At 42.8% G+C, this 13,014-nt stretch overlaps 1 protein-coding gene across 2 annotated transcripts in view; it reads left to right on the forward strand.

Moving 5' to 3' along the window:
* The first annotated feature begins 1,529 nt into the window (after positions 1–1,529).
* LOC139556930 (ubiquitin carboxyl-terminal hydrolase 11-like) overlaps positions 1,530–13,014 on the forward strand; it is a 38,919-nt gene continuing 27,434 nt past the window's right edge. The window contains exons 1-13 of one of the 2 annotated variants that reach the window (XM_071371085.1): positions 1,530–1,936; positions 2,967–3,076; positions 3,216–3,346; positions 5,244–5,361; positions 5,519–5,664; positions 5,805–5,866; positions 6,077–6,173; positions 7,156–7,329; positions 7,462–7,620; positions 7,760–7,984; positions 8,075–8,158; positions 8,268–8,362; positions 8,477–8,683. In XM_071371085.1, coding sequence (XP_071227186.1) covers positions 1,827–1,936; positions 2,967–3,076; positions 3,216–3,346; positions 5,244–5,361; positions 5,519–5,664; positions 5,805–5,866; positions 6,077–6,173; positions 7,156–7,329; positions 7,462–7,620; positions 7,760–7,984; positions 8,075–8,158; positions 8,268–8,362; positions 8,477–8,683 — 1,718 coding nt within the window. In that variant the 5' untranslated portion in view covers positions 1,530–1,826. Of the gene's footprint in view, positions 1,937–2,966; positions 3,077–3,215; positions 3,347–5,243; positions 5,362–5,518; positions 5,665–5,804; positions 5,867–6,073; positions 6,174–7,155; positions 7,330–7,461; positions 7,621–7,759; positions 7,985–8,074; positions 8,159–8,267; positions 8,363–8,476; positions 8,684–13,014 lie in introns of both variants that reach the window. The other variant, XM_071371084.1, reaches the window with a different exon arrangement.

A 13,014-nucleotide genomic window follows, 5' to 3' on the forward strand; every position in this document is an offset into this window, starting at 1 on the left:
CTAAAATTGTAAAGGACTTAGATAAGATTCTTTATAATTTTACTATCTACAAAAATATATTCTCACTAATATGCAAGAACAAGGTCTTGAGGTTTTAGATTTCAATACTCTAAAAAATTATTTTAAAATAAATTGGATTCTGAAGTATGTTAAGAACCAGAACAGTATTTGGAATGTCTTTCCTAAGTATTTATTTGACTCTGTTGGTGGTTTAGAATTTTTGCTTCGATGTAATTTTGATGTTGATAAAATCCCAGTAAAGTTGGCCAAATTCCAAAAGCAGGCGATTTTAGCTTGGATGTTAGCGTATAAACACAAATTTCCCCTCACAGATACTTTATATGGAACAACAAAGATATACGATTTAAAAATAAGTCTCTTTTTTTTGTAACTGGTTTGAGAATAAAATGATTTTGGTTGGTCAGTTAGTTACTGAATGAGGATAGATATCTACTCTCATATGAGGAATTTCTTGTTTAAAATTCCAATAACCCCAATAACCCCCAAAGAATATGCAATTGTTTTTGATGCGATTCCAAGGGGGCTTGTATCTCTTTCAAAAGCCTTTGTGGTTGATGTAAGTAACATAGATTTACATGAAAATATATTAATTGGCAATATTAACATCAAAGATAAATGTAGTAATAAACAGATTAGGAATATTGTTTGTGATACTACAATTCCCCCAGCAAGATTCTTTTGGTCAAATATCTATGGTGATATACAATGGGGGAAAGCATGGAAAATTGCGAACAAATATTGTTTCAGTAACAAGGTAAATGAAGTTTCATTTAAAATGTTACATAGAATTTATCCTTTCCAAAACATGTTTTGGAAAGATTCAAACTGTATATTGACTATAAATATGGAATGGAGGAGACCATTTTACATTTGCTTTTTGCCTGTATTCATACTATTTAATGGTTTTGATATAATGATTTATTTCAGAAATTCTGACATAGATAAAGATGTAGTATATACCTAATCTTTAAGGAATACCTAGGATAGGATAAAGTAATCCTTCTAACCCCCCCCCCCTTAAAAGAGTTAGATGCACTATTGTAAAGTGGTTGTTCCACTGGATATCATAAGGTGAATGCACCAATTTGTAAGTCGCTCTGGATAAGAGCGTCTGCTAAATGACTTAAATGTTAAATGTAAATGTATATTTAATTAAACTGCTAATAATACTAGGTACATTTCATATTCACAAATGAAAATGGAAATGAAAATGTCTAATTCAAAACCTAACTTTTTTCACTTTACAAATGAATTTAAACAATATGGCACCAGTTTAACTAAAATTAAAAACAAAAAGACAATTAAAACTTGTATTATTAATGAAAATTATTTGTTTGTTTAGGATTCCTGGCAATGTAAATAGTTTGTACGTATGCTTGTTTGCATGTGACTAATCCTCTTTTGTTTGTTGATATTTGTTAATAAAAAAAAATAAAACATCTCACTGAGAAAAGCTGGAACTCTTCTAACCATCGCGCTCTCCGCTTCGCTGATTCCAAAAATCCATGACCCGGAAGTACTTAGATATTTTTGCTTGCTTGGTAGGGTTACCCAGCATATTTTTACAATTTATCTTAATAAAATCCCTTAACCACAGTGCTAGCCTTATGCCTAACCCTAACCTAAATTAAGACAAAGAAGTTCTAATACATTTTACGATATTGCCAATTGTTACTTTGTGGCTAGAGTAACTAGCTAGTGGAAAGTGCTTTACAGCGATACGGTTACCCTATCACATATTCTATGCGGTAACGTTAGTTGACTTCAGTGGTTTCCTTGCAGAATCCTGATATTTGTGAGTGATCATGGCTGCTACGACTTCAGCCGCGGTTACAGAATCTCCTGGGCTAGAGACTCAACGCAAAGAAATCGAGTCTCTGCTTCAGGAACATGAACTCTTTGCAGGGGATACTTGGTGAGACTCTTGCCGCCCTCTGCTCTGAACTGACACCCACACTGAGTGATGTAGCTACTATAGCTAGCTACCACGACAACAACAAATGACAGCGACGAGTCCTTGACTGTATTTGCCGTTGCGTACATTACATATATCATAATCAGCATAATATACCATTATCTTTAGATAAGGACCATTTTTATTGGCAAATTCAATGAATAAACATTGGTTGGAGTGTTGTCATTCCTCTTGCCTAGGATCTCAGCGCTGGTGTTTGGCGAATGACGTTTGATCACTGCTTTAGCATTTTAGGGAGAGTATTCTGTGGAAAAGCTTACATTTTGATATTAATATGACGATTAACATCACGTCCCAGTTGGGGAACATCTGGTCAAAGTGTTGGCTTTAGCAAGCAAGATAACATTAACTAACGTTAGCTATACTGACAGCATGCTAGCCCGCCAGAGTTAGCTAGCTACAAGACAGGAATCTTTTCGGTTTAGCTTGACATTTTTGGTATTCAGTTTTTTTTCCTACGTGTGTATTATTTGTGTTATTTGTGTTCTATTATTTTTGACAGAGTGAGCGCCATCTAAGTTAGCTAGCTAAGTGCATAGTTAATGTTAGCTCGCTAAACCAAATTAGCTTGCTAGCTGGCTGCTACTTTCGTTTTGTCAGTGTCACACCCAGATTAGGAAATGATATCGTATCTACCATTGTGGTTATAAAGTTCAGGATATCAGTTGAAGTGGGAATGAATGAAATTCCATTTATGAACAGTTTTGTCCTAACAAACTCAATTAAAAAGGAAACTAGACATTTGGCTGTAATTTGCCAAAGCCTAGCTGCCCAAATAAAAGATCCATTGCTGCAATTGTGGTTATGCCATTATAGTATTGTATCAGTAAATACACCAAATACCCCAATCGTAGAAAACGTTACTGATCAAATACTAGCCTAGGGAAATGTGATGTTGGTTAATGTAGGCAAGCAAAATATAAGCCATATAAGCCTCCCCAATGGAGTTGTTCTTAACCAACACATGCAGGTACTTGCTGGAGAGGCGATGGTATGAGCAGTGGAAGGAGTATGTGGTGACAGGAGACCAGAACTCCTCATCTTTCCCTGGACAGATCGACAACACAGAGCTGTTTGAGGGTAAGTGCCACATCACAAAGATATCATGTAACAACAGAAGACCCATTATTCAATGTTTGGTTCATTTACTTCTACCCCACATATGCTGTTGTGTCAACATGAAAAGTGAGCTGTCAAATGATGATTATGATACCCACAGAACTGGATTCCTACCATCTGAAGGAGCGTCTGGTGGAGAATGAGGACTTTGTGTTGATCCCTGCCGAAGCATGGCGCAATCTGCTGGCCTGGTATGGCATGGTAGATGATCAGCCTGCCCTGGAGCGGAAGGTAAAACAGAGTGGTCACAGAGATGCAGATAACTTGCATACCCTGTGGTCATATCACATAGACTGATTGCCTGACAACTAGGGTTAGGAATTGCCATGAACCTTACGATACAATATTATGACAATACTTAGGTGCAGATATGAGTTTGGACACACCTACTGAATCAAGCATTTTTCTTTATTTTTACTACATTGTAAAATAATAGTGAAGACATAAACTATGAAATAGCACATATGGAATCATGTAGTAACCCCAAAAAAGTTTTCAACAAATCAAAATATAATTTATATTTGAGATTCTTCAAAGTTGCACACTCTTGGCATTCTCTCAGCCAGCTTCGTGAGGTAGTCACCTGGAATGCATTTCAATTAACAGGTAATAAGAAGAGACTTGCTTGAGCCAAGAAACACGAGCAATGGACAATAGACCGGTGGAAATCTGTGTTTTTGGTCTGATGAGTCCAAATTTTAGATTGTTGGTTCCAACCGACATTTCTTTGTCAGACGCGTAGGTGAACTGATGATCTCCGTATATGTGGTTCCCACTGTGAAGCATGGAGGTGTGATGGTGTGGGGTGCTTTGCTGGTGACACTGTCAGGGATTTATTTAGAATTCAATTTATTTAGAATTTAGAATTCACTTAACCAGTATGGCTACCACAGCATTCTGCAGAGATATCCCATCTGGTCTGTGCTTAGTGGCACTATCATTTGTTTTTCAACAGGGCAATGACCCTACACACCTCCAGGCTGTGTAAGGCCTATTTAACCAAGAAGGAGAGTGACGGAGTACTGCATCAGATGACCTGGCCTCCACAATCACCCAACCTCAACCCAATTGAGATGGTTTGGGATGAGTTGGACCGCAGAGTGAAGGAAAAGCAGCCAAGAAGTGCTCAGCATATGTGGGAACGCCTTCAAGATTGTTGGAAAAGCATTCCAGGTGAAGCTGGTTGAGAGAATGCCAAGAGTGTGCAAAGATGTCATCAAGGCAAAGGGTGACTACTTTGAAGAACCTCAAATATACAATATAGTTTAATTTGTTGAACACTTTTTTTTGGTTACTACATGATTCCATATGTGTTATTTCCTAGGTTTGATGTCTTCACTATTATTTTACAATGTAGAAAATAGTAAAAATAAAGAAAAACACTTGAATGAGTAGGTGTCCAAACTTTTGACTGGTACTGTATATGTTTTGCGATTCAATACAATTATTTTTTTGTTATTCCATTGTCAGAACATATCGCTCACCATATGTCTGTTTTGATCAGATTGAAATAAAAGTGATGAAAACATATTGGCTCTCTATTTAAAAAAAATTGAGAACAAGCTATGAAGGAAATAGTTTTGGTGCAGGTACAGCCAACTAGCACAAATATAATGTTGGGAACTTTTTAAGAAAATTATGCACGTGCATCAATGTGGCAGAAGGCTGTGCGTTGTTATAATTCTGAACGGTCAGATAGCAAGCAACAATGACAAGAAGCTTCCATGTGGGGAATCGTAGGTGGCTTGTTTCAGCTAGTTGTCTTGTTTTCACTTAGTTCATGCTACTACGGCTAAAATTATTTAGCTAGCTAACCAACAACTGTAATGATGTATTTGAGACAAGTGCTTATTGTGAAAATGCATTTATGTTGTCAAAAAATCCTTTGGAGTTGCCCCGAAGTTGGTCACACATCCAATTGTTTTTTAAACAACCTATCATGCACTGACTGTACATTCACATCTGTCTACAAACTACTATGTGAACGTGGACCTGACTAGTGTAGTTGTATGTCCCACAGACCCTCATTCGATGGACAATGTTGTGTCTATGAAAAGACACAACTGCCATTGAAGTGTTTCATTTGTATTTGGCAGTTAATTGAATGTGATTGCTTCGTCTATTTCAGGTGGTGGATCTACCCAGCACAGTCAAGGTTGAGGTCTATCCTGTGGAAATCTTCCTGTGTCTCCATAGCGACATGGAAAATGTTGTGACCGCACAGTTTAGCCGTGCAGATCACATCCGTAAGTAGAAACACATCGAAGAGGTGCAATAGTAGCTATGATGGGTTGGTGTGCAAACTATGCATCTCTCTCTCTCTATATATATATATATATATATATATATATATATATATATGTGTGTGTGTGTGTGTGCGTTTGTTAATGTTTTCCCCTTCAGGTACGATTCAGAAGGTGATGATGAAGCAGTTTGATGTGGTCGAGGGAGCAGAGACCCGGCTGTGGATGAAGAGCTCAGACACCTGCTGTGAGAGGCTGCGGAACGTTCACGTCAATGTCCTCGACTCCAGCCTCAGCTCTGGCATGGTATGTCTGTTCTCTCTCTCTGACCCTTATCCCACCCTACCCCACACCTACCTGCTTGCATCCCTCTGCTGCTTCCTGAGATACAGTGATAGTGTGTTTAAATGGCAGCTGTGTTCTAACATGACCTGTCTGCATTGCAGACGGTGATCATGGAGATGAGGAATGCAGATGGTACCTGGCCCAGCTCCAGACCACAGATCATGTGGGGGTTCCTTCTTTTTATTTATTTTTTTATCAGTGTGTAGAGAATGTACTATCTACCAAAATTAGTGTTGCTGATGTAGTGTAATGTTTGTGGTAAACGTGATTCCCATATGTGTGACTACAAAGGAGAGAGTACTGTAAATGACCTTTTGTGTTATTGTAGTGTTCGTTAGGTGATTTATATTTCTGCTTCCATGTCTTATAGTAGGAACTCTGTGGAGGAGCAGGAATCATACCGAGGCCAGCCAGGAGTCTGTGGCCTCACCAACCTAGGAAACACATGTTTCATGAACTCTGCCCTGCAGGTACAGTGCTGTGAGAAAGTATTTGCCCCCTTTCTAATTTTCTCTACTTTTGCATATTTTTGATATTGATTGTTATCAGATCTTCAACCAAAACCTAATAATAGATTTTTGTATTATTATTTATTTATTTATTTAACCTTTATTTAACTAGGCAAGTCAGTTAAGAACAAATTCTTATTTACAATGACGGCCTACCCCAGCCAAACCCGGACGATGCTGGGCCAATTGTGCGCGCCCTATGGGACTCCCAATCACGGCCGGATGTGATACACCCTTGATTTGAACCAGGGACTGTAGTGACGCCTCTGCACTGAGACACAGTGCCTTAGAAAGGGAGTAAAGGGAACCTGAGTGAACAAGTAACACAACAATTACATACTTATTTTATTTATTTCATAAACGAAGTTACGCAACACCCAATGCCCCTGTGTGAAAATGTAATTGCCCCCTTACACTCAATAATTGGTTGTACCACCTTTCGCTGCAATGAATCCAATCAAACTCTTCCTGTAGTTGTTTATCAGTCTCTCGGGTCGCTGTGGAGGAATTTTGGCTCACACATCCATGGAGAAAAAATATAAACGCAACATATAAAGTGTTGGTTCTTGAGCTGAAATAATAGATCACAGAAATGTTCCATATGCACAAAAAGCTTATTTCTTTCAATTTGTGCACAAATTTGTTTATATCGCTATGAGCATATTTACTTTGCGAAAAAAATAATTAATCCACCTGACAGGTGTGGCATATCAAGAAGCTGATGAAACAGCATAATCATTACACAGGAACAACTTGTGCTGGGGACAATAAAAGTCCCCAGCACTCTAAAATGTTCAGTTTTGTCACACAACACAAAGCCACAGATGTGTCAAGTTTTGGGGGGGCGTGCAATTGGCATGCTGACTGCAGGAATGTCAGGGATCTGGACTAGTATGGACTATCATTCATGAGTACTGTATGTTTCTCTCCCTGCTTTGTACAGTGTCTCAGTAACACCCCTCCACTGACTGAGTACTTCCTGCGGAGTGCTTATCTGGAGGAGCTCAACTTCACCAACCCTCTGGGCATGAAGGGGGAGATAGCAGAGGCCTACGCTGATGTTATCAAACAGATGTGGTCAGGGAGGCACTACTCTGTAGTTCCCCGGCTCTTCAAGGTAGTTATCCGTGTGAAGTGTGAAACTCAGTCCACAATTTTATAATGGATTAAAGAGACTTGTCAGTCAGTCATGCTTAAGTATTGACCATGCGTACCTTGAGATAACCTTATGTTTTATGTTTATTACCAGACCAAGGTTGGCCACTTTGCCTCTCAGTTTCTTGGCTACCAGCAGCATGACTCCCAGGAGCTGCTCTCCTTCCTGCTGGATGGGCTTCATGAGGATCTCAACCGGGTCAAGAACAAGGAGTACATTGAGCTGAGGGATGCCGATGGTAGGCCTGACCAGGTAACAACCTGTAGTAGAAAGAGAAGAATTGTATGGGGAGAAGAATTGTAAAATACCACCATTGCTCTCCAAGCTGAAGTAAACCTAAGGTACATTTGCATTGCATTTTTCCTCACACTCACCCTTTGACAACTTTCAGGAAGTGGCAGAGGAAGCGTGGCATAACCACCAGCGACGTAACAACTCTGTGATTGTTGACACCTTCCACGGGCTGTTCAAGTCCACCCTGGTTTGCCCCGAGTGCCGCAAAGTGTCGGTCACCTTTGACCCCTTCTGCTACCTCAGCGTGCCCCTGCCTGTTAGCAAGGACCGGGTGATGGAGGTCTTCTTCGTTTCTCTGGACCCTGTGGCCAAACCTGTTCAGGTACAAGATTAATCTTCCTATAGTTGGCCCTACATCATGCTTTTTATAGGTAATCATCTGTATTGATTTATTTGTATTCTTTCCCACCAGCATCGCTTAGTTGTACCCAAAGCTGGAAAAGTGTTTGACATGTGCTCCGTTCTCTCGGAAATGACCAACGTCCCCGTCAATCAAGTGAGAGAACTTTTTAAAGCCTCTGTGGTAGAGCATGCTGTGGAAAAGCTATTGTCATTCATCACATGAAATATTGAGGTGATACTGACCTGTGCCTCTCTTATTTCAGATGGTTGTGGCTGATGTGTTCAACCACCGCTTCTATAAGATCTACCATGCTGATGAGTCTCTAAGCTGCATCCTGGACCGGGATGACATATTTGTGTATGTAAAACCAGCTTTTACCTCCACGCCAAAAACATACTTTTTCGGTCTTTTCCTGTTTGCTTGTTAGCACCAGCATCTCTCCTGACCCCTGTCTGTGTGTTGCCCTGGCAGGTATGAGCTGAGCAGTGGCTCTGTGGAGGAGGAGGGGGATGAGGTGGTGCTGGCTCTGTACCTGAGGGAGCGTTCTCACTACAGGGACTCCGGCTCAGGGAGTAGCAGCTGCGGGACGACCCTGTTCGGACACCCACTGCTCATGGCTGTGCCTCGAGTCCAGTGCAGCCGCAACGCCCTCTATCACCTCTTCCTGCAGCGGCTAGCGTGAGTTACTGACACAGGCCAAACATCAGCTAAAATAGTTTTTTTTTTAATGGAATATAATTGTGATGGCAAGTTGTAAAGATGCTGTACTGTGCCTTGTCTGAGAGAGAGGCCTTTCTCTCACAAGAGGACGGTTCAAATCGCAGGGGACATTCTAGGAATTACTGTTTACGGTTTTTCGCTGCTACGCTATGGGCACAGATAGAACAAGGAGCTCGTTATAAAAATCTTTTTTATGGGTGCATCAAAAGTAAGTCTCCGGTCTAAAAAAATAAATAACGTCATTCATTCGTCCAATTTTTCTATACACTTGATGCTAGTTAGCTAGCTAAGGTAACGTTTGCAAACCTAGGTAGGTAAATATTATAGCTATTATATTATAGCTAAAAGCTTAGCTTGCTGCAAAAGAGCTTGCTAGTATTATGTATATAATGTATACACAATCAAATATAATTTCAAAACATTAACAGAACGTAAGGCTTTTATAGCTCTAATATAGCTAACGTTAGCTAGCTAATTAGAAGCTGATCTCTGCTGGATGCATTTACGTTTAGCTCGTTTGAGTTTGTTGCTGTTAGCTAGCACATGCAAAAGCTGTACTGCAGTATTTGTATTTATTATGGATCCCCATTAGCTGCTACTCTTCCTGGGGGTCCAGCAAAATTAAGGCAGTTTATACAATTTTAAAACATTACATTCACAGATTTCACAACGCACTGTGTGCCCTCAGGCCCCTACTCCACCACTACCACATATCTACAGTACTAAATCCATGTGTATGTTATCGTGTGTGTATGCATGTGTCGGTGCCGATGTTTGTGTTGCTTCACAGTCCCCGCTGTTCCATACGGTGTTTCTTAATCTGTTTATGAAATAAAAAAATTCTATGGTGTTGAATGATGAGCTGTAGTCAATGAACAGCATTCTTACATAGGTATTCCTCTTGTCCAGATGGGATAGGGCAGTGTGATGGTGATTGCATCGTCTGTGGACCTATTGGAGCGGTACGCAAATTGAAGTGTGTCTAGGGTGACAGGTAAGGTGGAGGTGATATGATCCTTGACTAGTCTCTCAAAGCACTTCATGATGACAGAATTGAGTGCTACAGAGCGATAGTCATTTAGTTCAGTTACCTTTGCCTTCTTGGGTACAGGAACAATGGTGGCCATCTTGAAGCATGTGGGGACAGCAGACTGGGATAGGGAGAGATTAAATATGTCAGTAAACACACCAGACAGCTGGTCTGCGCGTGTGCTGAGGATGCGGCTAGGGATGTCGTCTGGGCCGGCAGCCTTGCGAGGGTTAACGCGTTTAAATGTCTTCCTCATGTCGGCCACGGAGAAGGAGAGCCCACAGTCCTTTGGCCCTGGCCTCGTCGGTGGCACTGTATTATCCTCAAAGCTGGTAATGAAGGTGTTTAGTTTGTCTGGAAGCAAGATGTCGGTGTCCGTGACGTGGCTGGTTTTCTTTTTGTAGTCCGTGATTGTCTGTAGACCCTGCCACATACGTCTTATGTCTGAGCCGTTGAATGGTGACTTGTCTTCCGACTTCCGGCGCCGACCGAGATGGCCGCCTCGCTTCGCGTTCCTTGGAAAATATGCAGTATTTTGTTTTTTTATGTGTTATTTCTTACATCGGTACCCCAGGTGATCTTAGGTTTCATTACATACAGTCGGGAGGAACTACTGAATATACGATTAACGTCAACTCACCATCGTTCCTACCAGGAATATGACTTTCCCGAAACGGATCCAGTGTTTTGCCTTCCACCCAATACAATGGATCTGATCCCAGCCGGCGACCCTACGCGACGCCGTAAAAGGGGCAAACGTAGCGGTCTCCTGGTCAGGCTTCGGAGACGGGCACATCGCGCTCCACTCCCTAGCATACTACTCGCCAATGTCCAGTCTCTTGACAATAAGGTTGATGAAATCCGAGCACGGGTAACATTCCAGAGAGACATCAGGGATTGCAACGTGCTCTGCTTCACGGAAACATGGCTAACTCAAGAGACGCTAACGGAGTCGGTGCAGCCAGCTGGTTTCTTCACGCATCGCGCCGACAGAAACAAACATCTTTCTGGTAAGAAGAGGGGCGGGGGGGTATGCCTTATGATTAACGAGACGTGGTGTGATCATCATAACAACACACAGGAACTCAAGTCATTCTGTTCACCTGATCTAGAACTCCTCACAATCAAATGTCGACCGCATTATCTACCAAGGGAATTCTCTTCGATCATAATCACAGCCGTATATATTCCCCCCCAAGCAGACACATCGATGGCCCTGAACGAACTTTATCTGACTCTTTGTAAACTGGAAACCACACACCCTGAGGCTGCATTCATCGTAGCTGGGGATTTTAACAAGGCTAATCTAAAAACAAAACTCCCTAAATTCTATCAGCATATCGATTGTGCTACCAGGGCTGGTAAAACCCTGGATCATTGTTATACTAACTTCCGCGACGCATATAAGGCCCTCCCCCGCCCTCCTTTCGGAAAAGCTGACCACGACTCCATTTTGTTGATTCCAGCCTACAAACAGAAACTAAAACAACAAGCTCCCGCGCTCAGGTCTGTTCAACGCTGGTCCGACCAATCTGATTCCACGCTTCAAGACTGCTTCGATCACGCGGATTGGAATATGTTCCGCATTGCGTCCAACAACAACATTGAAGAATATGCTGATTCGGTGAGCGAGTTCATTAGGAAGTGCATTGACGATGTCGTACCCACAGCAACGATTAAAACATTCCCAAACCAGAAACCGTGGATTGACGGCAGCATTCGCGTGAAACTGAAAGCGCGAACCACTGCTTTTAACCAGGGCAAGGTGACCGGAAACATGACCGAATACAAACAGTGTAGCTATTCTCTCCGCAAGGCAATCAAACAGGCTAAGTCCCAGTACAGAGACAAAATAGAGTCGCAATTCAACAGCTCAGACACAAGAGGTATGTGGCAGGGTCTACAGTCTATCACGGATTACAAAAAGAAAACCAGCCCCGTCGCGGACCAGGATGTCTTGCTCCCAGACAGGCTAAATAACTTTTTTGCCCGCTTTGAGGACAATACAGTGCCACTGACACGGCCCGCTACCAAAACCTGCGGGCTCTCCTTCACTGCAGCCGAGGTGAGTAAAACATTTAAACGTGTTAACCCTCGCAAGGCTGCAGGCCCAGACGGCATTCCCAGCCGCGTCCTCAGAGCATGCGCAGACCAGCTGGCTGGTGTGTTTACGGACATATTCAATCAATCCTTATCCCAGTCTGCTGTTCCCACATGCTTCAAGAGGGCCACCATTGTTCCTGTTCCCAAGAAAGCTAAGGTAACTGAGCTAAACGACTACCGCCCCGTAGCACTCACTTCCGTCATCATGAAGTGCTTTGAGAGACTAGTCAAGGACCATATCACCTCCACCCTACCGGACACCCTAGACCCACTCCAATTTGCTTACCGACCCAATAGGTCCACAGACGACGCAATCGCAACCACACTGCACACTGCCCTAACCCATCTGGACAAGAGGAATACATATGTGAGAATGCTGTTCATCGACTACAGCTCAGCATTTAACACCATAGTACCCTCCAAACTCGTCATCAAGCTCGAGACCCTGGGTCTCGACCCCGCCCTGTGCAACTGGGTCCTGGACTTCCTGACGGGCCGCCCCCAGGTGGTGAGGGTAGGTAACAACATCTCCACCCCGCTGATCCTCAACACTGGGGCCCCACAAGGGTGCGTTCTGAGCCCTCTCCTGTACTCCCTGTTCACCCACGACTGCGTGGCCATGCACGCCTCCAACTCAATCATCAAGTTTGCGGATGACACTACAGTGGTAGGCTTGATTACCAACAACGACGAGACGGCCTACAGGGAGGAGGTGAGGGCCCTCGGAGTGTGGTGTCAGGAAAATAACCTCACACTCAACGTCAACAAAACAAAGGAGATGATTGTGGACTTCAGGAAACAGCAGAGGGAGCACCCCCCTATCCACATCGACGGGTCAGTAGTGGAGAAGGTGGAAAGTTTTAAGTTCCTCGGTGTACACATCACGGACAAACTGAATTGGTCCACCCACACAGACAGCGTTGTGAAGAAGGCGCAGCAGCGCCTCTTCAACCTCAGGAGGCTGAAGAAATTCGGCTTGTCACCAAAAGCACTCACAAACTTCTACAGATGCACAATCGAGAGCATCCTGTCGGGCTGTATCACCGCCTGGTACGGCAACTGCTCCGCCCACAACCGTAAGGCTCTCCAGAGGGTAGTGAGGTCTGCAGAACGCATCACCGGGGGCAAACTACCTGCCCTCCAGGACACCTACACC

This window comes from Salvelinus alpinus, chromosome 28 (assembly GCF_045679555.1).
Source record: "Salvelinus alpinus chromosome 28, SLU_Salpinus.1, whole genome shotgun sequence".
In the NCBI taxonomy this organism is placed as follows: domain Eukaryota; kingdom Metazoa; phylum Chordata; class Actinopteri; order Salmoniformes; family Salmonidae; genus Salvelinus; species Salvelinus alpinus.